Source organism: Euwallacea similis, chromosome 26 (assembly GCF_039881205.1).
Source record: "Euwallacea similis isolate ESF13 chromosome 26, ESF131.1, whole genome shotgun sequence".
NCBI lineage: Eukaryota > Metazoa > Arthropoda > Insecta > Coleoptera > Curculionidae > Euwallacea > Euwallacea similis.
The window spans coordinates 2526851-2552864 of NC_089634.1; the positions used below are offsets into that span (position 1 = coordinate 2526851).

At 33.3% G+C, this 26014-nt stretch overlaps 1 protein-coding gene across 1 annotated transcript in view; it reads left to right on the plus strand.

Annotated features, from left to right (window-relative positions):
* The window catches only part of LOC136417005 (homeobox protein orthopedia-like), a 39668-nt gene extending 14032 nt beyond the window's left edge, over positions 1–25636 (plus strand). The window contains exons 3-5 of the mRNA XM_066402482.1: positions 20403–20589; positions 21968–22120; positions 24964–25636. Coding sequence (XP_066258579.1) covers positions 20403–20589; positions 21968–22120; positions 24964–25253 — 630 coding nt within the window. The 3' untranslated portion in view covers positions 25254–25636. The remainder of the gene's footprint in view (positions 1–20402; positions 20590–21967; positions 22121–24963) is intronic.
* Positions 25637–26014: the final 378 nt, after the last annotated feature.

The following is a 26014-nucleotide window of genomic DNA, read 5'->3' on the forward strand; positions in this document are numbered from 1 at the left end:
GAAATGGAACACCATATTATTCAGTGACGAGAGCAAGTTCCTACGCTTTAGCACTGACGGAATTAAGTTCGTAAGACGTCCTGTAGGAAAGAGGTTTGACCCTAAATACCAACTACCTACAGTTAAACATGATGGCGGTGGGATAATGGTGTGGGGATGCTTCTCAAGATCAGGTCCAGGTCCCATTGTTAGAATTACAGGTGTAATGGATCAATACGTGTATATGGACATACTATCCAACCATATGTTAGCATTTGCCGAGGAAAATATGCCGTTGCTGTGGACATACCAACAAGATAACGATCCTAAACATACGGCTCGAACTGTTAAAAGGTGGTTTGAGGATCATAATGCTAACGTAATGAAATGGCCGGCGCAGTCACCTGATCTCAACCCCATTGAGAATTTGTGGGATGAAATCGATAGGAAGATCAGGTCCCATAACATCACAAATAAAGACAACCTATTTGAAGCTATTAAATTAGAGTGGGAAAAATTATCACCGGAAACATGTGCAAAATATGTCGATTCCATGACAAATCGATGTAAACTTGTATTAAGAAACAAAGGATTTTCTATAAAATATTAAGGCAAATGACTTGTTTCCAAACTTATGTGGTTGTAATTTATGATTTGTTTAGCTAATACATGTATTACTTCTCTACAATGTATTTGATTTCAAAGCAATTATTCTTGAAAAACGACAGATCCGATTTAGCGTTTATCAAAAATTTGCAATGCTAATAAAAAAATAAATTACATTCATAGCTCATGTTTTTGTATTTTGCTCTTACATGTTTCCAAACTTTTGTGGAGTACTGTACGTAACATGTAAAAAATATGATTTTTTTTTATTGTATTTTTTATAACGTATCTCCGGTTATAGAGTACCCTATTTTTGCTCCCTAGAGAGTACTTTATAAACGGAAACCACTGTAATACATCTAAAGCTAGCCAAGCTTGTATTAGCGAAGAGTGATGGTTGTGAACCTACATCGTCAAAACTTCTACTTATTACTTGATACACTTTAAGTGACCTTATCAGAGACCTCGATCTTTCAAAAGAAAGATAAAAAAATCAGGTTCAAAAAAAGCAATTTACTTTCTCCAGGAACTAAAATTACATATTATTACACTCTAGAAAAAGAATTGCTTTCATTTTTTTGTTCAGAAAATTATGTTGTTTTTTCAATAATATTGGTGGTCTTTTACCAAATATGGATCTTTTGACCTACCAACCAAATGAATGGAGACTTTATAGATAGTTCCAAGCGAAATTTGAAATGTGTTTTGTTACATAATGGCAATAAGCATGGTGCGTTTCCTATTACTCATCCCATAAAATTAAAGAAGAATTATGAAACCATATTTCTTATATCGAAAAAAATTAAGTGCCGTGACCATAACTGGGATATACGTGTTGATTTAAAAATGGTAAACTTTTTGTTGGATCAACAACGCGGCTACACCATATGTTCTTGTATGTGGGATAACAGAGCTAAAAGCGAACTTTGGAATAACACAAACTAGCCTGAAAGAAAAGACTTGACAGTTAGGAAACAAAATATCATAAACACACCCTTAGTTACTAGAGAGAAAATAATTTTACCTTCATTGTATATAAAGTTGGGAATAACGAAACAATATGTTAAAGCATTGGCTAAAAACGGTTGTTGCTTTAATTACATTTCGAGAAAGTTTCCTGGTCCGAGCATGAAAAAACTTAAGGCTGACATTTTCAATGGACCACAAATTAGACTTTTGATGAAAGATAATGTTTTCGTGCATTCAATTAATAACATAGAATCATTAGCCTGGATTTTTTCGTCAATGTTATAAAAAATTTCCTAGGGAATTTTAAGTCTGAAAATTATCGCGAATTGGTGCAAAAAATGCTGAAAAATTTCAGAAAGTTGGGACGTAACATGAATATCAAAGTTCACTACTTTCACAATCATTTAGACAAATTTCTGAACAACTTTGGATGTTACAGTGAGGAACAAAGAGAGCGATTTCATTAGAATTTAATATGATGAACAAAAATATGAAAGAGAGGTATCAAGGTCGATGGGATGAACACATAATGGTTGATTACTGCTGGAGTATCATGCACGGATGCCAAGAAGAAATTCGGTCGAAGAAATCACGAAAAAGAAGTTTTCTTCATATTCATTGATGTAACAAAAGGTAATATGAATTAATCGAATTTTTTCAACATCCATCGTATTTTCAAAACTACACCTTCATTTAAAAAAATATATGTATCTTTAGGACGAACATAACAAACATATTCAAAAACGGTTTTTGTCTTTTCGGTACTAAATACTGTATTCCTATGTTATCTTCTTCCTTGCAGACAGAATATTAATAGCATTTTTGAATTATACGATTAACTGATGCTTTCTCCTCAATGGATTTCCAGGTTGCCTGCTTGAGCAAATATAAATGCTTTGAATTGCTTCATAGTCAAATATTCCCTTCATGTTACTTGAATTATAGATGCAGATTACAAGCGATCATTGTATGGACTTATCATAGAGTTTTTACAAGGTTTCGAAAAAAGATCGTGTTTAGAAAAGATTCCCTTTTAGTTGTCTGTGGAACAAGTCATATTATGAAGAAGTCCTTATTTGCCGAAACTGACTCTTTTAATGAGTTATCGCCCCTTAGAGAAGAACCCCCTTGTATTAAAGTTAGAAACATTGTAAATGTAAAAGTTTACTTGTAAAATCCCCGAAACGACAAACTTACCTCTAGAGAAACGTCTCCTCACTCTTTCATCATTTTAATTCTTATCTAAATATCTATTCTAGATAGATTGGCTCTACCTTTTGAATATTTTCTACCTCACTTGCCCTCTCGTTTCAAAATCTTTAAGAGATCAATTATTATGTTTATCGTACAATTAGATTTTCTCTTTTCATTCCTCAGATCTGAATTCTGGAGTCAGATGTAGATTCATAGAATTCTTGTCCAGTTGAAGATGATGACATCTAGTTTTCGTTGACCCATTCACTAGAGGGTTTGGGTATTACTATCAGTCATATCTATCGTCTACATTTATTTTTTATTTCTTATGAGCTCCTTGGTTTACTCTTATGGTTGACTTGAGATGAGCCATTTTTTTTGCATCACGTAGCAGACTAATAAGACTATAATTTTAATTTCTATAAAGTACATTGGTCTATTTGGTTTATAGTGGGAAATCATACTTTTTCCTTGATTCATTATTGATTTTACATTTAGCAGTTACATTGTATAGAGCTATCCAGCATGGGCTTGCTTTGTTGGAATCCTTGCTGGCCTTTAAATGTGGTTCTACTCTCCATTTCGCAGTCTATTAACCCGTATCTCAAAACCAGGATTTGTGAACGAAGCTCCCTTTAATAAATTATAGCATTTTTGCCTTTCTTATTCCAACTTGGTTGGTCATTGAATTACTCTTGCACCAGGGCCGATGGAATGATAGAGAGATGTCGAACTCAGGAGCGGTGGTCTTCTAATCGTCTTCGTCTTAACCAAGTATATCAGTTATAGTTTGACTGAAGTAGTAACAGCAGTACACTGTGCCCGATTAAAAAATAAATAAGTCCAATTTAAAAAGAAATATTTTAATTATGTATTCTCTAATACCCCGACTGTCTTTGAAAAAGAGCTTACGAGAGTTAGAATCAAGCGGTTTAATGTTCTTCAATTTCCAAAGGTTTGTCAGACCTGTGAACTCAATATGCGGTTAAGTGATTTTGAAAATTATTGCGAAGATATTTCTTGAGAATATTCATTCCAGTTAAGAAAAAACTTAAATTTTTCAGTGATACTGAATTTGCCGAAAGGTTTTGTTTACACCGACACCAATTTGAAACCCTTCGGGATATAGGGCCAATACTGGCAACTAGAACAGTGCGATGATATAAATTGACACCATCACAAAAGACATTAATTGCTTTGAACTGGTCATGGCCTCTCTACATGATAGATGTAACACAAATATTCCATGTATTGGCCTACTTTCCAGAAATATGTGATACAGTGGATGGAACAGTTATTACTCGTAATGTAAATGCTCCTAGAATCAACGAGGCAGCTTATGTAGATCGCCTGGTAAACATTCTATAAACTGCATGGCCGTTTACGGTCCCAATCTAAAATTCTATTAGTTAATGCTAATTAGCCCGGTAGTGTTTATGACGCATAGGTACTTCCAAATGGGCATACTATTAGTACCTGATACATAAAAATGTTTAAAAATGATACTGTTATAAGTATTTTATTTAGATTGGGTAGTATTTATAAGTGAACAACAAATCATAACACTCAAAAAATAATGAACACGAAAACAAGAACGATAAATAAATATGTAGTAATACTTTATCTCTAACAAAAACGGATCATCTTACATAGTATACGACATTTAATCACTACAAATTGAGCAATTAGACACCATCAACACAAATCCCTCCTCACCTCATACAAATCTTGTGCTGGTAATGGTACAATAAACTCCGACTGGGCCAGTTGAAATCCTTTCTCTAATTTTTGAATTTCTAGTTTAGTTTTATAATTTTTCAATTTTAGATATTCTATTATCTTGCTTTATAGCATTTTCTGTATAGAAATGGTTCGTACTGATCTGTTTTCTTTTTCTTATAAGCCAATTAAATAATAGCTGCATTGCTCTGTAATATATATTATATGATATAGAGGGTGTCTTTAAAAGGTCTGTACAAAATTTATCACAGATTTCTGAGGCGAAAATATGACGATTTACTCCAATTTATTTTAGTCCAAAAGTGGACGGTTTTCACATTAAAGGATTTCAAAGTGAAGATTAAAGAAAAGAAACAAAATAATTACTATTGACTTGTTTCTTTTCTTTTTGTAAATTATTATTGATTTGTAATGCTACTATCTGAACAAAATGTCCCATCGGGGAGATTTTAGAGGCTTGAAATCAGAATCCGTTTACATTGTAGAGGACTCTATCAGTGTTAGGTGAACTCTTATTAAAGGGTCATAATTTTTATATTACCCGGTATAAAATTTATTTGTGACTAAATTTGTGTTTTCCTGTATATTTTATGAAAAAAAGTATTTCGGTACAAGTCTCTATGGGCATTCCTTCTTGAAATATTTAAAGTATTGTATAAAGTTCGCTGAATGTCATAAAAATAACTTTAAAGTATATATTTATTCGTACAATATAGCAAAATAAATAATATTAAATTGGTATATTTAAACAAAAACATGAAGATTTAAAAAATGATAACAATTGAAAGTTAATTAAATGTTTTGATTTTTTTCGTTTCAACTGTACAAATAAATATGTACTTTAAAGTTATTTTTCAAAACATCCAGCGAACTTTAAATATCAAATATCCCAAGAAGGAATGCCCGTAGGGGCTTGTACCAAAATACCTTTTTTTCATAAAACATGTAGGAAAGCACAAATTTAGTCATAAATAAATTTTATACCGAGTAATATAAAAATTATGCCCCTTTAAATAAAGTTCACCTAGAGCTGACAGGGTCCTTTACAATGTGCATCGAAAATGTAATCAGATTCTAATTTCTCACTACTAAAAATCCCCCGATGCCAATTTTTTTCAGATAGTAGTATTACAAATTAAGTAATTTTATTTCCTTTTTTTAATCTTCCCTTTGACGTCTTGTATTTTGAAAATCGTCCATTTTTGGACATAGATGAATTGGGTTAAATTATCATATTTTCGCCTCAGAAATCTATGCTAAAATTTTTTATAGACCTTTTACAGACATGACACACATTTTTATACATCGACTCTAATATTTTTTTTAAAGTAGATAGGTATTTCGTCAACACAGATAGGTTTGATCGTACTGGCAGTACCTTCGTGTTCCCTTGAGATTGGTTCAAGAAGTGATTTCTGAACCTGTGGTTTGTCGAGCGATTTACATATTCCAAGCCCACAAATAACGGGTGATATTTTTCCAATAATATCTAGTACCACATTGTCGATTTAGGTTAATGTGCTCGTCTCGCCGGTACCGGTTTTCTTAGCATTATCTTTTTTAAACTAGAAAACTGTACCAGAAGTAAATATACCCAACATAGATTGCCCGATGCGATGCTAAGGCAATACTTCCCGTTGTAGTTTTTTTTTAATTTGCCACACTTTATCTCTCGCATATGTACGTCCATTGTTTGTCCATGTGCACTAAACAAATGTTTTGAGCCAATACAGTCATTTCTTTTCTCAGGTTGTCTCAGAAGGCACAGAAAAGAATATTTTTGTTTTCGTTTAATTTATATACGTAATAATTATATTTTGCGCTGAACAACAATTTGTTTTGTCGACATTTAGTAACCACACTCAATAATGCATCTTGTTTAGGTAAATAATTTCATGTGCTTATAATGATTGTATGTACGTATAACTGTAAACAAAAATACATAAAAAACGTTCGGAATTGGTTTACGATCCATTTTTACCGAGGCTGGCTTAAAATTATTGGACATGTAGGTATGCAGCCACAATTGGAATAAAATCAATGCTCCTCTACAATTGTAGTAGTATTGGGTGGTGTTACAGAGTTCATCAGATTTATAGGTATAGGCGGATTATTTATAACCTGTAGACTTGTAACAATTGTAGTGTTTGTGTTATAGGCTTTTGGACACCAGGACAATAAATGTCAACAAATACGGGGTGTTTCAGAACTATGGGATAAAACTTCTAGGGATTGTTTAGTGTAACAATAGAAGATATCTAAGTATAAGAACCCGTGTCCGCTAATGTCTCCCTAAGGCTCTACGGCCTTATAATACTTGAAGACAGTTATGTGCAAAAATGTTTTTACTGAGGTTTAGTATGTTTCATTTTAATTTACTTGTATAAAATAACACTACAGTAATTGTTCAAAATGTCTTCCTTGAACTTCATTGCTCCTGTTTAAACTATGTACATGATTCCTGTTAACTTGGCTAAAAATTTGATAATCGCTTTGAACGATTTCAAATGCAACAGTAATTCATGCAATCAGATCTTGCTATGTTTTCACTGGTGTTTTATAAACCAGAAACTTTACATGTTTCCACAGAAACAAATCTAACGACATTAGATCGGGTGACCTAGGAGGCCACGGAATTGGACCACCTTTGTTGATGATGTAATGTTGTTGCTGAAGTTCAAGAACGAAATTTTGAATGACTACTGTAGCATTATTTTTTACAAACACATTAAAATAAAGCGTACTAAAACTCAATAAAACATATTTTTTGCACACAACTGTCTTAAAGCATTATAAGGCCGTAGCGTCTTAGGGAGATATTTGCGGACAAGCATTTTTATACTCAGATGTTTTCTATTGTTGCACTGAACAATCCCTAGAAGTTTGATCCCATAATTCTAAGATATCGAGTATAGTTAAGATATGTCAGTTATTGCGTGATTTCGTATAACCTCGATTTTCAATTGTGGTTTTGATCGAGAAGCAGCGCATATTAAATGCATCAGACCTCTTCTATATCGCGATTCATCATCTGGATTCCTTACAACTTCATATATTTAAGTTATTTCTTGGATTTGTAATTTCATGTCTATTGAGTGCTTTGAATCGCAGTAGATAACTCTCCTTTACTTTGCAAATTATATTAAAATTCTTTCTTTCTTTTTCTTTTCTAAGCTGCATTAAACTACATACGTTGGCAATGCGGAACCAATCTTAATCAACGCTGGAAAATCCTTCCTTTCATGTTCTGGTATTCTTATTATTCATCAAGCATTAATTACATTTTCTGGAATCTTCAGTGATATAAAATTAATAATCTGATCTAATCGCAAAAGTCAATAAGTGGCGAAGCTGATCAGTGGATCAGAATTTCATAAAGCCCTAACGTAAGCTGGAGAGCAGGCTGAATTCAATGTCACAAAAGATTATAATAGCGAACTAATACTCGGAATGTCTTTTATATCAAAGCAAAAAACTAAATTAAAAAATTATATAAAGAAATATTTTAATGTACATCTATGTCTTCGGCACTGTTGCAACTCAATTACCGACACAAATCCTCCGATCGTCGACTAACGTAATAAAGTCGAAGCTGGAAGCTCTAAACCTATATTGTTATTCTAACAAATGGCTAATATGTTAAAATGATTGCCGTGGTAAGCCGCCAGGAAGTTAATTTCGGCCGTGCTGGCATCATTAATCCCCAATGGGGCGCAGTTGATGTATGATTTGAGTTAGCCCCGCAAATACCACGCAGAGGCCCCGAACCCTCCCCATACGGAAACTTTATTGCTTAAGGATTTCGACGTAGGAAAATCAGAGGTAATAACTTTTAAAGCTCGGACCTTTTGCAATAATTTTTAACTCTTCGAGGGCGGCTTTGTTGATTCATTTGGTCTGGTCTTTTTTTGATTTAGCAGCATTCAAGGATTAGGAAAAAACATGAAAAGAAAAGAAAAAAAACAGTGGCAACAAAATTAAACTTAAAGGGATGCAAATTATATGTTATATAACTTCTTATACGTTCTCTTAGGCGCTCGGAAATATGAACACATTATTATATGAGCTATTCGCAACAGGGAAGCCTTAAATTAAATCATATCTGATTCTAGCGTTCAATATGAAGCGAAAGGTGCGAAGCGAAACATTATCAGAAAAAAGTGACATATAAAAAGCCTGGAAAACGGCGTGGGTGTTATAACTTTATCCAATAAGTATGGTTTCGCTAAACCAATAATCTGTGCTATAAAAAAGGATAAAATTAGCATATTAAAGGTTACATGAAAATGTGTAGGGGAACTTAAAAAAAAATTTAAAGCAATGTGAACTGCCTAAAATGGAGACAAAACTGTAAGACAAGTTGGCAAATTAAGGCTAAAAAACTTCCGAGTGACGAGCGAATCCCTAGAGGCTAAGGCCGACTCACGACATAATAAAATGAGTGAAAAAAAGATTTTTTATCAGTAATGATTTATTAGAAAGATTTGAATAGGGTGAAAAATTTACGCCCAGAAAAGTGAAATGTTTTTACTTCAAAAATGTCACTAAATCTAATACCTTTTCTACAGTCAATGGACGAAAATATAACCCGCGTCACAAAACTTACTACAGGTCTAATTTCTTGCCTTCGATTATATCTTCAAAATTTCAACAATTATTCAAACTTCTGAAGGAGCTGGCTATAAAGGACGCTGTACAAAACTTTCCCTGACATTAAATATTCTTAAAGCTGACAAGATTAGGAAGTGCTTCGTAAATGTTCTATATTATAGTAATAACGACAGAGATAAAGATCCAGAAGAGGATATTTCCCTTCTTTTCTCTCAATATTATTACTTGATTTTCAAGAATTATCCATCATTTATTCAACAAATAACATTCAACATGATGAAGATGTGAAATGCAATGGAGGTGAAGTCGAAAATGATCTAGAAACACTGACTTAAGGACTTTAACACGTAAGAGTTAAATAGGGTTAAATATCTCTATTGTTGGCCTCCCACAAATGAACATGCTCTGATCATTTTATTAAGCCTCAGTGGGCTAAAAATGCATTTTTGAAGTTCTGCTTTTTAAATGTTGAAATGAGGTTAATTATTTGCATACGCACTGCCCAATTAAATATCAAAAAACTCTTCCCTAAACTCCACAGAAGCATAGAGATCTGAATTTTGTACAAACCTGGAGGAACCGTTACAACGAAGTAACCGATATCACAATAGACGTTGAGATCAAGGGGCGTCTGATATGGAGTTCGTCAGGTGTAAACGTTGCAAAGTATCGACTGGTGTGATAATCAATTTGATTGTAAAACTTGTATCTTAATGTACTGTTATTCTACTAGTAAACGTATGTTTTAATGGAATCTTTCGCTTTTTTAAATCAAAACGTCTGAGCTACAACTCCTTTTCCGGATCATGTGCCTCGACTTTTACTTGACTATCGACACTGTGTTACTATTAGTCGTGACTGTCACTGGGACCTATCTCATGTTATTGATGATAAGCTAACGTTTTTACGAGAAAATCTTAATTCATTTTGGATGTAAAAAAGAGTTATTTCCAGTTCCTTATTCCTAGAATACACAGGCCTAAATTCTGTTATCGATTAGATACATTTTGCAGATATAAAATGGGCCGCGAAACGGTAGCGGCATTGTAAAAATCAATCCCGTACAAGCGCAGAAAAGCCTAAAAAAGCTTCCACAATTAAATAAGCTTTCCGCGGCATAGAAAGAGAACACAACACTTGAATAACACGCTCCTCCCTTTTTAATTTCCTTTCAGTCCACCTTTAAAGGGACGTTAGACAAAATCTCATATTAACTGAGTATCGAGAGATCAATTTTTGTTGAAGAACATCATAACTACCTAGCATCGTTATCTTCATATATCTGGAAGTTTTAATGAAATTTTTTATTTCAAAATTAAAAGAAAAAAATTCAAAAATTTCTTCTTGTATAGTGTTTGTGATTGGATTGTTATTCGTGATGAATAGAGAACATTTTGCCATTACCGCAACAACCATGTCATCGGAGAGCATTTTTCTGCTTACGTTCTTACCTTTCCTTCACATAAGATCAGTTCATTTAACTTTCAACTATATTCAATTTCTTTCTTCTAGCGTTTCGTTCTTTTCACACCTTCTCTATTCTGCGACCTCACGTCGCCAGACCACTTACATACGTACACCAATGCAACAAACTCATTTCCTTATGCAGCCGGTAAACAAAGAGTGATTTACATAACAAACAATACAGGCAGTGGAAGAGTGTTGCATCACATAATGGAGCAAATAGTGTCCATTTTATTGCGTTTAATTACCGAAGCGTTCATAAAAAATATGATGTTCTTATGCCTCCGAAATCGTTTAAGGCGGTCTGCGGTTGAGAATGAAAAAAGTTATCGGTTAACGTGTCGACTGATTAGTGGGTGTGAAAAACTGTGATTTAATGACTCATGGTGTTTAATTGTTTAGCTTGTAATAAAATGATTTGTTTGGATTTTTAGCGGCAAATTTTATAAGAGAATTTGAATTTTTCAAATTTGCGGAAGGTAAAAGAAAAAAAATGCCCAATTAAGAATTTTTATTTATTTATATATTTTACTCATAACGTGGCCGTAATACATCTAATGTCAAACACATACGATTAAATGTCCTACGTTTCACAAGTCTTGTTTTGCATCAGCAATGGAGAAATTTATTAGGTAAAACTGCCGCAATTTCCCAATATAACAATAGAAAGATTCAAATGTAACTGTCCTTTAAACAAGATTCCATCAGTTTCTAAATCAGTATAAAACTTTTAATTACGTTTTAAATTATATTGGAGCAAGTTTCAAAAGTTTTCCAGGAATTCCGAGTGATAAGATTTTAGGAAATTGTTCTCTTGGTTAAGTAAACTATCAAATATTTGTAAAGTTTCCGAAGTCATAGTCATTAATTTTAATTTATATACTTATACAATAAATGAATTTAATATACATAATTTGCAAATAAATCTAAATTTAAAAATGCAACAAGAGCAAAATATCCCAGAAATAGATAAGTCCGTGTATTACTTCTTATCATCAAATGACATGTTAACGTTACATTTTCCCAATTGCAGTCCTAATCTGGTAATATGGAGCTTTTTTTCCAGACATACCTCGTTCCTTAACTTCTTCGATTTTACCCTTCATTTATCCCCCAGCTTGAGAGGAATATTTGAATTTCGATTGTTATGTTATGACCTTACAGTAGTCGGAGAGATGCCTTGCCAATATGGATAATATAAAAATTATTAAATTCGTAAAAGTAAATTTTCTAAAATTCAGCCTTGCACTATACAGGGTGTCTGGAAATTAGTCGACCAAAAAGAAATGGTGGATGGTATGGTCGAAAATAAGAAAAAAATCTTCCTCAGGCTCCCCCTCCAAAATGTACGCCACTGGTTGATATTTTGCACAACGGGATATATCAACTTCTTCAACGTGTTAAGTTACCTTAGTACTCCAAATTTGGTGATTTTAACTACCACCGTTTTGCCGTTATTGAAAAAAAACCTTTGTCATAGCTCTTCCTTTAAAGAGCTGTAGCTTCTCTGGAAGGTATTTTTGGGCATAAGTTAATAGGCAGTTTTTTCTTATTTTCAGCCATGCAATCCACAATTTTGTTGGGCCGCTAATTTCTGGACACCCTTTATATTTGAGAGCGTTGAAACTAAATTTATCCCATACACGATTTTGCTGGATTTTCACAAAAAATATATTTTTAGGGTTTTCTGCTGGACTAATGGTCCGATATTTAATTTATAAGACAAAACATTAAAACACACTTGCAGTTCATTTATGTTGTACGTTTTTGCAGGTATCTCTTCTTCGATATCTGCAGCATTTTTTATTTCTACGGCTTTTATACAAGATGTCTCTAAACATCGTGCTATAAATTCACTATGTATTCTAGGTCCCAAAATATGATAAAAAGTTCACATAAAGGTATATCGAAAGGCGCTTCTGTTTCGATATACAGGGTGTAAAAGATTTTTTCCTGAGGGTGGTTTTTTATTAATATTTTCGAAATGTGTCGAAATTAATTTATGACATTTTTTTATTTTATTATAACTTTTTGTGCTCTTTTTGAATTTCTATAAAGAAATTGCCACATTTTTCCAGGGGTGGGTAATACAGGGGGGTAGTGCTTAAAAAGTACTTAAACTTTTTTATACTTAACATTATTGACGACTTTATAGGAAAAATATTAACTTTAAAAATGTTTTCAAAAAAAAGGTTATTTTGTAAAAAGTCAAAATCTCCAACAGATTTCGAGAAAATTTAGATTTGACAAATCGGTGGAGACAATGTTCTACTAAATAAACATAAGATTTAAAATCCAGTTGGTCTTGAGATGGAACAAAACATATTTTTGACGTTTCCGTACATGATAGTATTTATTAATAAAGTCTAGTGGTTTTTCTTTGTTACCAGAACAGAGTTTAATTACAATTATTGTTAAAGAAAATAAATAAAAAAGGGTTTTAAATCTGATGTTTCTTTAATAAAATCCCGTTAAGTTAGGGTTAGGTACAAAAAAGTGTAGATACATTCGCATGACCCTCCTGTATTACCTGCCCCTGGAAAAATGTGGCAATTTCTTTATAGAGATTTAGAAAGAACACAAAAAGATATTCTAAAGTATAAAATTTCATTAATTTATTTGGAAACGTTTCGCAGATATTAATAAAAAAAACCATCCTCAAGAACTAATTTTTTACACCTTGTATATCGAAAATGAAGCGTCTTTCAATATACTATATTTATATGAAGTTTTCGTCATATTTTTGGACTTAGAACACGTAATTCAATTTATGGCACTATGGTCAGATACCTTGTATATAAAAATTTATTTCAATTTCTGGTGCCAAAAATCTCATTATTCGAAAATAGGTAAGTTTTTGTTCATTTATTCCATATATTAGCATTGATTCACATTTCGAAACCAAATCTCAGTTTTTGCATATTTTTTCCATTATCTGCTTTATTTTTTATGTTTAATTTCATTCCTGATTTATCTATCATATTTAATTGCAACCAGTGGAATTACAGCAAAGCAGATTTGCTTGTCAATTTCAACGTTATAATTTTATTACATATTTTACTCCCGCGCAATACAAGAAAATCAATAAGTAACAAATTGTAGTAACAATTTGGTGCTTTTTCAGATGTTTGTATTTTGAAGGACCATTCAGAAGTTATCAGAAAATCAATGTTCCATAACCTGAATAAAGAGCAAAATTTAATAAGTTTTGAAAGGTTTTGAAGGTGAGGGAAGAACTTCGAACAATATATAAAAAACTCTATATGTATTTTTAAAGCTTTTAAATTTAAATCATTCTGATGAAGAATCACAAGTATAAGTTTAAAAAACTACCAAAAAATACGGTAGAAGTTGGATTTATTTTATTACGCACGTATACAAATTCCTGCGTTTTCACATATGTCCGTTAAAAGTAGCAAGTGACTTAACCCTTACTTTGACGGTCAAGATTAAAAACCCTTGGTAAACATCCAGGTCGCTTTGGGCCGCTTTTATGGTAGTCAAACACATAAACCAGAAGGTAAAATTTTTGTCTGGCTTGTGTGGCGAGAGGCGAAATACCTTATCGTGCATTGCTAACATTTAAAAATATTTCGTGGATTTCTAAAACATTGTTTGTATGTGGTCGTTTTATTAGAAATGCGACTGTTCTTGGTCCCTGTGGTGATACAAAATAATTTCTGATGCCACAAGCAGTTGGCTATTCCAGGAATCGTTACTGCCACTTCGACGACATCGAGGTAAAGTTTAATAAGGCAATGTGCGGATTTTCCCATGTAGAGGAAATTGTTGGGTAGTTATCAAAATATAAAAATTCAACGAAGCGAAGTAAAAGCATTGTTAGGAGGTCTATTCTCAAAATTGAACAATTCCGTTTTCGAACGACGTCAAAATGACTTACTTTGAAGAATCCTTAATATTTAGTAATATGAAGTTCTTGTCATTTTTTACGTCATTCTAATATAGAATTTCCCCACTCGAATTTCAGAAATTCAGAGCCACGCCCTGACTTACTAACATTTGACTGGGACAGTTTTGCAGGAATATGGTCAAAAATTATGTGAATCTCATGCGAATAGGGAAGTGAAATCTTTAACATTGACCGTATTTCCGTTAATACGATTAAACTTCAATGTTTAAATCTCGTCAGGATCAGTTGTGTAGGTCCTAAAGCCTTAGAATCCATAAAACTGATCCTGAGTAGCGTAGCTTTATGGCTGTTGTACCTTTTTGAGTTAAACTAAGGAAATCCCAATTTTGATTGGCCAATTTTAGAATTTCAACTTAAGATTCGTTTTACTCAAAATTATAAACCTGACATATTAGGACTTACATGTTACTACTATTGGAATAAACAGCTGAGCAAATTAATGACATAAACGTATCATAAACCTTTAAGATGAAGCTGAAAGCTGAATTTTATCGTATATGTGTGGCCGAAAGCTTTACCGCATGCAAATCAACGTGGCATGTGCCAGTGTCAAACATTTTTTTAGGATATTTGACTTTAACGTGTGTGCTGTAAAACTTTTTGCCGTACGCGTGCGGGTAAATGTTTTGCAGCACGCTAATATTTCATGGAACTTGTGAAATTTAATAAAGTTAATGCAAATACACTTGTAAGAAAATTACTGTATCCAACACGTGCGAAAGCGTTTATTCCTCACTAAATTGCTAAACGAACAACGCAAAGTGTAGCAAACTGCAATCAGTGTAAGATAAAATATCTTTTTCCACCCTTCTTAGGTAAATAACTATAATAACATATATAGTTATTCATGTAATAAGTAGATAATGTAAGTAAGATTTTATGACGCGAATCAGTTTCTAGCCGAACGAACTGATGAGCGAGTCCATAAAAGGATGAGTCGACTAAACATTACTTACACATTAATTTTAGGTTAATTTGCTAATAATTTAACTTTTAACTAAAAAGTACAATGAATCCGAAATGGGTAACATAATCATGAAAAAACTCTTTGTACGGCTATTTTTTCAGTTTTCACTTTAACAGAATAGAGTGAAAGATCAGTCTATTAAAGATTATTCAATTATTGATTATTAAATGGCAAAAATGTCGAGGCTGATAGTCGAGAAATGGTATCTTTTCCATTATAATGAAGAAAAAATTTCGCCTAATTACAGAAAGGAAAAAAATAACGAAGAGGGGAATTCTCTGACTTTATTAGGTGTTTTAGAACCGCAATAGTAATATTTTACGACCTAACGCTCGAAGGGGGATATAAAAGGGCTATAAAGGTAATCGAAAATCGTAAAGCCTAATCCTCTATAGAAATTCATGGTAGAGGCTTACAAAACCCCGAACTAAAATAGGAGGAAAGAGCTGTTCACATTTATAAAATTTCGGGATTATACATGCTTTCGGGTAGTCTCTCTCAATTGAGATGCACAATGAGAACAGGGCAATTTTTGAGAATATTTCAACATGTGCTAATTGACATTGGGTAATTACATTACTCTGGAAATATCTTATTAATGCGGTGGATTTGTTTGAACCAAAAATTCTATTACTATGACAAAACAGTTTAGATACCTCAGGGTTGCTCAGATTAAGACAACCTTTTCTACATCGTATGAAATTTTAAAATTACATGAAAACGACAAGGTACTCTAACTTTAAAATTCAAGAATACGGGTTAAACTATCTACTTAAAAATTTTAAATGGGAACCCAGGTCATGCATCAAATTTAGTTTAGAGGGTTAAAAAAAGGCTTTTGTACTCTCTAAACGAATATTAATGAAAAAATTGTGATTCTTAAAAATCGACATTGATAGATCAGTAGAAATTTAAACTTTTGTTTTTGAGATTTTATATGATTAAATGTTCAAATTTTGTATAATGCAATTTTATGCTCACATACTTCAAAGCAAAAAGACAAAATCATATTTATTTGTTGCATTACACATTAAGCAAGTTATATGAATAGTAATTTTTAATTTGTGCCACTCAGTATAAAGTACCGACGCACTAGATACTAGTCAATCGTCATCAATTAATGTAATGAGAATGTGAATTTTCACAAGCACAGTCCTGCGCAATATACATGAGCAATATTTCATGAAACCGTCTGCCAACAATATTTTTTTATTTGAAATTTTCATTAGGAACTACGTAACATCTATTGGATATTCAGAAGTCTATTTATGCAGATTATTTCAAAATATTTGATCACTAATGTTGAACAGAGTCAATAGTCAATACTTCTTGAATGTTATATAAACCGGAATAGTTGCTGTAGTTGGACTATTATCAAAAAATTCCTTCGTAAGTTTGATCGGATTATCTTATTCAAGAAATATTTCGTTCATAAAATCATTGCGCATAAATATCCAAACAATAAAAAAACTGTGAGGCACATAAATAGTTATGTACCTAACAAGTGCAGAAAACGATTTTTTACCGCGAGCTGATTGTAGTTGCATCAAAACAGGGGCTGACAATTTGTTGCACCATGGGTACAAATTTTCAGGTATAAAGAGATCTGACCTCATATTTATTTTTTTAATATAAATCATTGTAGTGCCGCTTTCGAGAAATAACCTCTACCTTTTTTCATGAAACGACAACATATCTCCTTGCGCGGTTAATGCAGAAATAGTTAACTCGAAAACTGAAAATTCCAGTTCTACTTTTAATTTAAAGAATAGAGAAATCATAACAAGAACTGATTAGTAGAAATGTAAATAGATGATAAAAAGAAATTGCGAAAAATATCTAAGAATCCCACAGAGTACTAAACAGTATAACTTATATTTTAGAAGATTACAGGCTAACCAATTATAGCTGTGGAAAATCATAATTATGGAATATAATTTATTTTAATAGCACCAATACTTAAAAATATTAAATATTCATTTCATAAACTCCGAAAATAGAAACGCTTTAAAATAAACAATAAGCATATTCATCAGTTCTGCACTTCCAACAACAATTATTATTTTAACCATTTAAACACATCAAAATACCTATTTGTGCATTAAATTTAGTAAATAATATTCGACACTTCTAACAGCTTAGACACATAGTAAATAAATGTTTATTTGCTAATAGTTGCTTTTAACACTTTGGTATAAGGTCATTCATATTCCACACGTGTTTAGGGCTAATTTCTCAGTTTGTGTATGTTATTACATGTTCGCCATTATTTTATTTCGTATTAATAGATTTCACGATTATTATTTAATGCAAACTGTGTTTTCTATTATTTGTCCAACGTATATGTTGAATACGAAATTTAGAATTTCTGAATCTGAACTGAAGTTATGTCTTTCTTGTTTGTATGCCTTATTGATTACAACGATTGTCCACTCAAAAATAACGGTTTGATGTCGACCATTATTGTAAATTCCAAACGTTCAATTTTTTTCATCCAAAATTCCTGTTAAATTTATTGACCGGAGCGTCGCGACGCTTGACGCTGGAATTTCCCCTCTCCATCGAGTTCCCCCTGGCAACCGACAGAGCCCTCCATCCATTTGGCCCTCCCGGTTGTAGGCACGGCTTTTAAATTTACCGTTTCCCATTTTATTCACTTTAGGATTTCCTTTTTGTTTGAAAATGCAAACTTCAGATGAGCAGAGTTTTATCTGGCGATTCCTGGAATTGAAGCTCTTTTCTAGTTATGGGATTGATTGAAGCTTGAGGAAAACCATTTCAGCGTTACTCCACTGCTGTTATATCAGGAATTTTATTTTTATGCATAATTTATTTGGATCGAATATTTCTTTTTTGATTGAAACACATCTCTAGAATATTGTACAGGATGCTTCCTAAGCATACGACGCAAATTTAAAGGGATATTCCTTGGGACATTATAAGGAAAATGTTCCAATGAACATGTGCCCGAAACGGCTTTGTTTCGAAAATACTGGGTATTCTATTTGAAGGAAAAAAGTCTGTTTTTTATTATCTGCAAAAAATGCTTAGAATGATTCAATTAAAATATTCGCCGTTTCGGGGGGATGCCCGAGAGGCGGCTCTCTCGAAATTTTCCACAAAAATAGTTTCTCTGACTCTTCACATTTTCGCGCATCTCGATTCGTTTTCCGCATTAAAATTAAAACTCAAATTCCTGTGCATTTATGAGCGATTTTCTGGAATATTCAATGAAAATCCAGTGAATTAAAGGATTTAAAGTTTCCTATTATATCTTAGTTCTTAGTTAAATCTCAGCTAATCCAGAGTAGAGATGTTAACCAAACTGAAACATCTACGAACTTTCCCCTGAAACAATGAACCGAATAAATAAAGATCACCATCATCAGCCTGTCCGAAGTTAAAAGACAGCGATTGATACATTGATGGTAGAAGGAGCGACACCGAAAGTGTTTTTCATGGATGACGCGTCATCATTCGTGAATTAGGGAAGTAAATCTCTGTGGACCCACTGGAATAAAGTAGCCGGCAGATGCCTGAGGGTTGCGATATAGGGCGCTAATGTTGTTGGATTATTTAGGAGCCCTATATTTCAGAAAGGAATGGATAACTGGTGTCATACGCCACCAGAGGATTAGAGGTGTCCCTTCGCAGTCCGGAGGTTAAGCGAACTAATTTGCGTTCGGACCGTGGTTTGTTTATGTAATCCGCCATTTATTTTCATGTTCTTGGCTGCCCAGTATTTTTAGTATTGTGACCTGCTGTTTTTAAAAAATTACCAGCTCTATTTTCCCTGTTTAAATATTTCTATAATACTATTACTCGAATTTCGTCCTTTAATTTTTGGCGAGAGGGGGGGGGGGGGGGTTGGTAGTATCATCTCACACACAAGTAGGGGTTCTAGGAGAGGTGAAATTCCTTACTGTTCTCAGTTAAAATTAACTGAGCAAAACATTCGCCCTTTACTAAGGGATCGTAAGAAAAGCCTCGTTAATGTTCTGACGACAAATCTGTCCGCGTCTTGAAAACTTAGAAAAAAGTTATTAGATAAACAAAAAATAACTAAATTAAAGTGAATGATTGTGAATATGTAATATTCCTCATCTCAATTGCTGAGGAATGACAGTTTTTATCGTGACTCATTTCATCACTCCAAAAAGTTGATTTGAGGTGATTCGTCTTTAAGTATTCTACCAAATTTAACCTGTAATTTTTATTATTTTATTATTCTTATATCTGTGTTGGTCATCACTCTAAGTGGTACTTGTTAGTATTTAGTTTGTTTTATGCGTCCAAGGTCAACCTCGCGATCAAGCATAGGTAACAAAGCGTTGTCTATGCTGAAACCATACATCGGTTTCTGTTTAGTAAAATATATGCATTTTCTATGATTTTATAGCTTTCTGATGATAGTTTCTAGCAAACGATGCAAGCATCGTTCCATTTAATTCCGTGACAATTTTTTAAAATTAGTATTCAGATTAGCTTATTGTGGTATTTTTATAGAGCTAAGTAGCGGAGAAATATGTATATTTACAAACCGAAAAATGTTAAAATGTAGAAATACAAAGAGATAGAAAATAAACAATTAAGAAATATTTTTCTTTGCTACAATATGTACTAAAAATGGCAAATATAATAGCTGCTTCTGACAGTGTGCTTAGAATACATGCCTATCTCTAGGAGAGTAATACCATTAAAAAACTGTTAGTAATAATTATATTGAGAATGCATATGCATCATTCAGATTCGTCAATAATCTATTTTAAAAAAGGGATGAAAGAACTTTGTGGTGCTTCACTCTCCAGCTCAGCTTTGCTGCGGCCTTGAATGTTTGGCCTCAGTACAATAATGTCCACTTTTACTCCTGATAACATAATCCACTATTATGCCTATTTTTTGCCGATAGAACTAGTAAAGTTGGTCGCTTTTTCTCAACAGGTCTGGTTCCAAAACAGGCGGGCCAAATGGAAAAAGAGGAAGAAGACCACCAACGTTTTCAGAACGCCAGGAGCACTCCTTCCATCCCATGGTCTGCCACCGTTCGGTGCAATGGGCGAGAATCTTTGTGGTACCTCCATGTTCAGGACGTCAGACTCTACGTGGGGTGTTGCAGGAATGGCAACAGGTATGGATTTCTATCTTATTTTATTATCCGTTGATATGTGTTATCTGCAGTAGTTTACAAAGAAAACAATAAATATTTATTTTTATATAAAAATTACAATATCGTGTAGGTATAAACAATAATTCATGTAACCATAGGTCATTAAAGCAATAAAACCATTCTAAATTTTATTCAAATGTAAATTCACCACTTTCGATTTCAATTTTCAATGAAAATTGAATAGTACATACAACGTACGTCGAGTACCACGCTAAATAGATAAATTTTCAATTCATTAGTAAAGAACGCCATGATAATAGGACAATAATTCCCAATTAGAATCTTTATTTTAACAGTACTAATTAATCCGTAAATATGCATACCTAACTAAATGATTTAGTAGCTTTTATTAACTATAAAATGCTCATACCTGATGAGAATTCGGAATGTAGTAAATCTATTAGTATTTTCTTAAAATAATTGTTTAAGTGGTGATTGTTTATACATATTATGATTTTTTAAATTCTATGCGGTTATGACTATTTCATTAATTATGAATCTACAAATTTATAAGAATGCGGTTTAAAAACCTCAACTAATTTTTCGCAATGATCTCAACCTAACTTTGAACCATCTTTTTATCTAGTTAAAATTAATTTTCAGAGTTTTCCAAATTCAATAGAATAATATAAGATAAACGTTTCATAGCGTCATTGGCGCATCCATTGTCAACTCGTCGCTTTGCTCCTCAGTTAACAAACTTGAATTCTCGCACGCACGTGCATTAATTATTCACCTAGCAAGTGCAGAAAGTGATGCTATAATATATCGCACGCTGATTGTTGTTCGCATCAGAAATGAAGTGCGATAAAGACACAAACATTTTTAGTGCTGACACATGGTATATTGATCTAAATGCGGAAAATATTTGGTCGCACATGTGCGATAACGTGTTTCTTTCAGCTTGCAAAGCCGTGCGTTAAAGCTATTTTACGGTACACTCGTAGGAAAACCATTTTTCAATCCAATAATAGCATCCATAGATTTCTTGCTTTCTTGGTAAGGTTAACAAATGGGAATATTTCAATCTGCGGGTGTGTTCTTCGATGATGTATGTCACAAAATTCACTTCATAAATATAATTTGTGGTACGAAAATGGATCTATAATTTTTGACAACTTTGCACTAGAGCAACTTAAACTGAAAAAGGTACTCAACTTAATTTGCACTTGTGCAAGCTTCCCAAAAATTATTGATAATTTTCGTTGCACTGATTACAGTACCCCTGATAACATGACTGATTAAAAAACACAATAATCGTTGATTATACCATATGGCAAATTCGGAAGCCTGTAACAACGACCGATATATTTATTGACCAGATTCCAAATCATCTTAGGTCTATCTCAGCTTGGCCAAGGGACAGTCGCCATGGGCAGCTTCGGCCAAACCTTAGGGCAGCTTAATCAAACCACTAGCTTAGGTTCAACTTTGCCCATAAGTTCAACGGCCAGCACTGTATACCAAGCTCATTATGGACTTAATTCTTTAGGTAAGTGTCTGTTTTTCATTTTAAGTAAACTATATCGTGGAATACACTGTTTTTTATAGCAATAAAGGAGACGTGGTTCCTAAGTATACTCTCTGTAGAAAGTCGTAGTCTTCAACAAGTTTTTGAATGCGTGATTGTAGGCAAACTGTGTTGGTCAAGCGAGTCTATGTATACATAAAAATAAGATCATAGCAAACAGGTTAATGGTAAGATCGGTTTGTAGTACCAATTAGAGCCCATGAGGTAGGTGTATTTCAGTAGCGAACCACGCAGTTGTGTCTAATCACTGCTAATTACTCGTTTTATGTATCCTACCCAGCCTCCCATATCTGTGAAATAATACATAAGCTTGTTACTTCTGACCTGAAGTGTTAAAATTCAAATCGTTACAACCGGTTTCTCTTAATGAGAATTTATAGACTCGAATCTTTGTCTGTTCTTTGGCCTAACGATGTACAATATGATATGCGAAATGCTACAAGTTGCTGAAGGTATTTGTGGTGTCTGACACATCTATAAAAACATCTACAAAATCAACAATCATCATTATACAGGATACTAAAGAAATTAAAGTACCTACAGCAAACATGTTGGCAGTTAATAGATTTCCGTTGACTGAATATTACCAACTTATTTTTAGTATACAAAATCATTCATTAATGACCACCGTTAATGTGTGATGTTTAATTAATGGGTAACTTTAAGTGCACGGTGATTGGTTTGATTTTGGCCATGGCTGCTTACATCTGACCAATTAGAACACTTCTGCTTGACACGTCAAAGCTTTCTGTCACTTATAAAGGTTCCAATATTTCACATAGGAATTTTCAATTTGGGACTGAAGTACATATTCAGTCACAAAGCAAGAGCGTTTTTTAAATTTAAAATAGAAATGCATCTATTTTCAAAATTTATTTTAATAAAGCGGTAATAAAGCCTCCATTATCTATTATCAAAACAGCTTCGATTATTAATCTGTGTCATTAATAAAGTTGTTCCTTAAATAACTATTCCTCTTATATAACGGGCATAAATGATATGGTCGATACTGATGATGGGTATAGAAACTAACACAAAAAACAAAGAATTCAGTAGTAATATCAGCAATAGGTCACTTACAGGAGGAGAATTATGGTTTGTGGAAAAATGAGAAAGTCGTGGAATTCATAGATTTTCAATAATTTTGAACAGGGTTTGGTTATTTCCTTTAATTCTATTTACATCTTCTTTAATATTATATTATTTCATAGCTCCTTTCCGTTGGTAAATACGGATTTGTATACTCATGATTTAAAAAATATCAAAAAAAGGAATCTATTGGGTTTAACTTAGGACTTCTTGGTGATCACAGATGTTTATTACCCCGAACAATTCATTGATATGGGGAATTCGTACGCAAGAACTCCCTTACATGTATAGGGTAATGAGCAGGAGTGTCATTTTGCATAAATCTAAATATCCTCTTAAGACTAGAGGAATATCCTCCAAAATTCGAGGTAAGTAATTTCTTAAGAAACTCAAGTACTGTTCCCCATTATAGTTTGTCGGAAGTTCAAATGGTCCCAAAATCATGTCGTATAAAATCCCACAGCAGAGATTAATTGAAAATTCATCTTAAAAGTAATATTCTCTCATTAAATGATGATTTTCCATGGCTGGAAATCTCTTGGCAACAAATTTTGAACAAGCGTAAAATGATTTGGAAACAACTTTTCTTTTTGTAGAAGACTAGAAATTAATTATTTGCTGACCTATGTCGCTTCAGAAGTACGTTTGGTGCTAATTTCTGGATCTTCCAATATTGGAAAATTTCATTTTATACAGGGAGAATTTTTGGTTTTCCATTATACGGTTTTGAACGAAATGAACCAGTCTCACCTAGTTTGTCGATAAATCGTATGAAAGTTTGATGATCTGGTTCTCTGTTATTAGACGAAGCTCCAGGTATCTTTTAGCAGCACGACGATTTCTAAGATTTGTTTACCCATAAACAAACCATATTTCTCATATCAATATTAGTGGATTCGTTGTGTCGAGGCAGTCGTGAAAGTATAACACAATTTACTTATCACACTAATAAAACAAGCTGTTCGTCGGTTGTTGCATCTCATGGCCTAACTCGTAATGCAAGTAGTCAAGAAATTGAAGGTGTTCATAAATCTTTAGCAAGGCATCGAAAACGGTGCCGAAAATGGTTGGAGATTTGAATTTCTTTGACCACTTTTCTGATATAGTGAAGCTCAAAGTATCAGAATTCGTAAACATCTTGAAGTTATTGGCATTAACGTAAAAGTCAATTCGATATTTGTACCTCGATAGGACATAGGTGGTTACCGACTAGTTTAGAACAGAATACTTGAGCTAGAGATTTTAAATTAATTTATCAGATCCAGAAACCTCCGTCGTAGGAGTAATTTCAAGTCTGTAAATAAAACACTGTGAGATATATTCCCTCTTTAGAAAGTAAAAAAAAAGATGCTTTGGGACTCTGTAGAATAAAAACAAGCAACTTTTGTGTGAATCAAGTTCTACTGAATCGTTCTATTTTTTATTCTTTAGAACTTGCTTATTGGCACCACTGATTCTGAAATGCTCTGTATGAACATCTAAAAGAGGAAAATAATAATTTTTCTGGACTTAGTATTTTCAATTTTACTTTTGCCAAGTCCCATAACCACAATTCTTACAAAATAGCGCCTAACGTGTGGTTAAAAATTTAATAAGTAAAATTCTGTGTTGAAAAACGCACTGCACCTACATCCAGCAGTGTTCGTACTCATCTACTTATTTTTACCGAAAGAACATCGAAAATTTTGTTTACAGAATTGATTTATGCATTGCAGGTGATAGCATGATGACGTACTGTAATAACGGAGGCGGCAGCAGCGGGGGAACTGCAGGAGGCGGAGGAGGGGGCGGCGGTTCTCCACCCCCGCAGATGCCGCCGTGTTCGAACGCCGTCACTCCACCGGTGTCATCAGGCACCTCCCCCAGCGGAGGGGAGCAAGATGAGGATGTATGGCGTGGCCACAGCATCGCTGCGCTTCGACGTCGAGCTTCGGAACTTAATGCCACTATCCCTTCTTACCTACAAATCAACTATGACACACACAATAATGCATCCGTTTATTAAATTTTAGAACTAGAGGATTTTTTTAATGGAAAACTGATAATATCTAATAATACGGAAGTACAGGATATTCAAGCTTGAAACTCCTGCATCAGGTTCTACTGGCGTTGAGCTTTAGGAGGTACCGTCGCTCTTGTCTAGCAAGACAAGATATTATGTGAGAAGTAATTTGTGACGTAGTTTTCTATTTGTTGTTAATGTTTGTATATTGTTTCGAAGATAACCATGGTATGTTGTGAATATTGTAGGTGTCATATGTGAAAAGCGCGTTCGTCAGTAATTAGTTTCAGTGTAAGGAACCTAAGAATCAATGCAGCAATCGACAGTATCTATGCCAGTTTTTTAGTACCAATTAGTTTTTATATTGTTATAGATTGAAGCTTAGCTTAGCACGAGGGATAAACAAATTGTTGACAATAAAATTTGCTTCTTACCACAACTGTTTTCAAACTTGAGCAGGTCGTACTTCACACAAGCTACCTACATATTAATGTAAATTAAAAATAGGTACTACTACTTACACATACAATACAGGCATACCTCAATATTTCAATAACCACCCACTGAACACGCTTTGGGGAAAAATGTTAAAATAGTATTTTTTCAATGAACTTGTATGGGTAGAATCCGAAACGTTAGACATAGTAAAGCAAAATTAACTTCATTTTATTGTCAATATTTCAAACGTTTCTTGACTGCAAATAATCAAACTCTCTGCAATTTAAAATGTCATATTATGATTATTTTGTACTCTCAATTTTTCT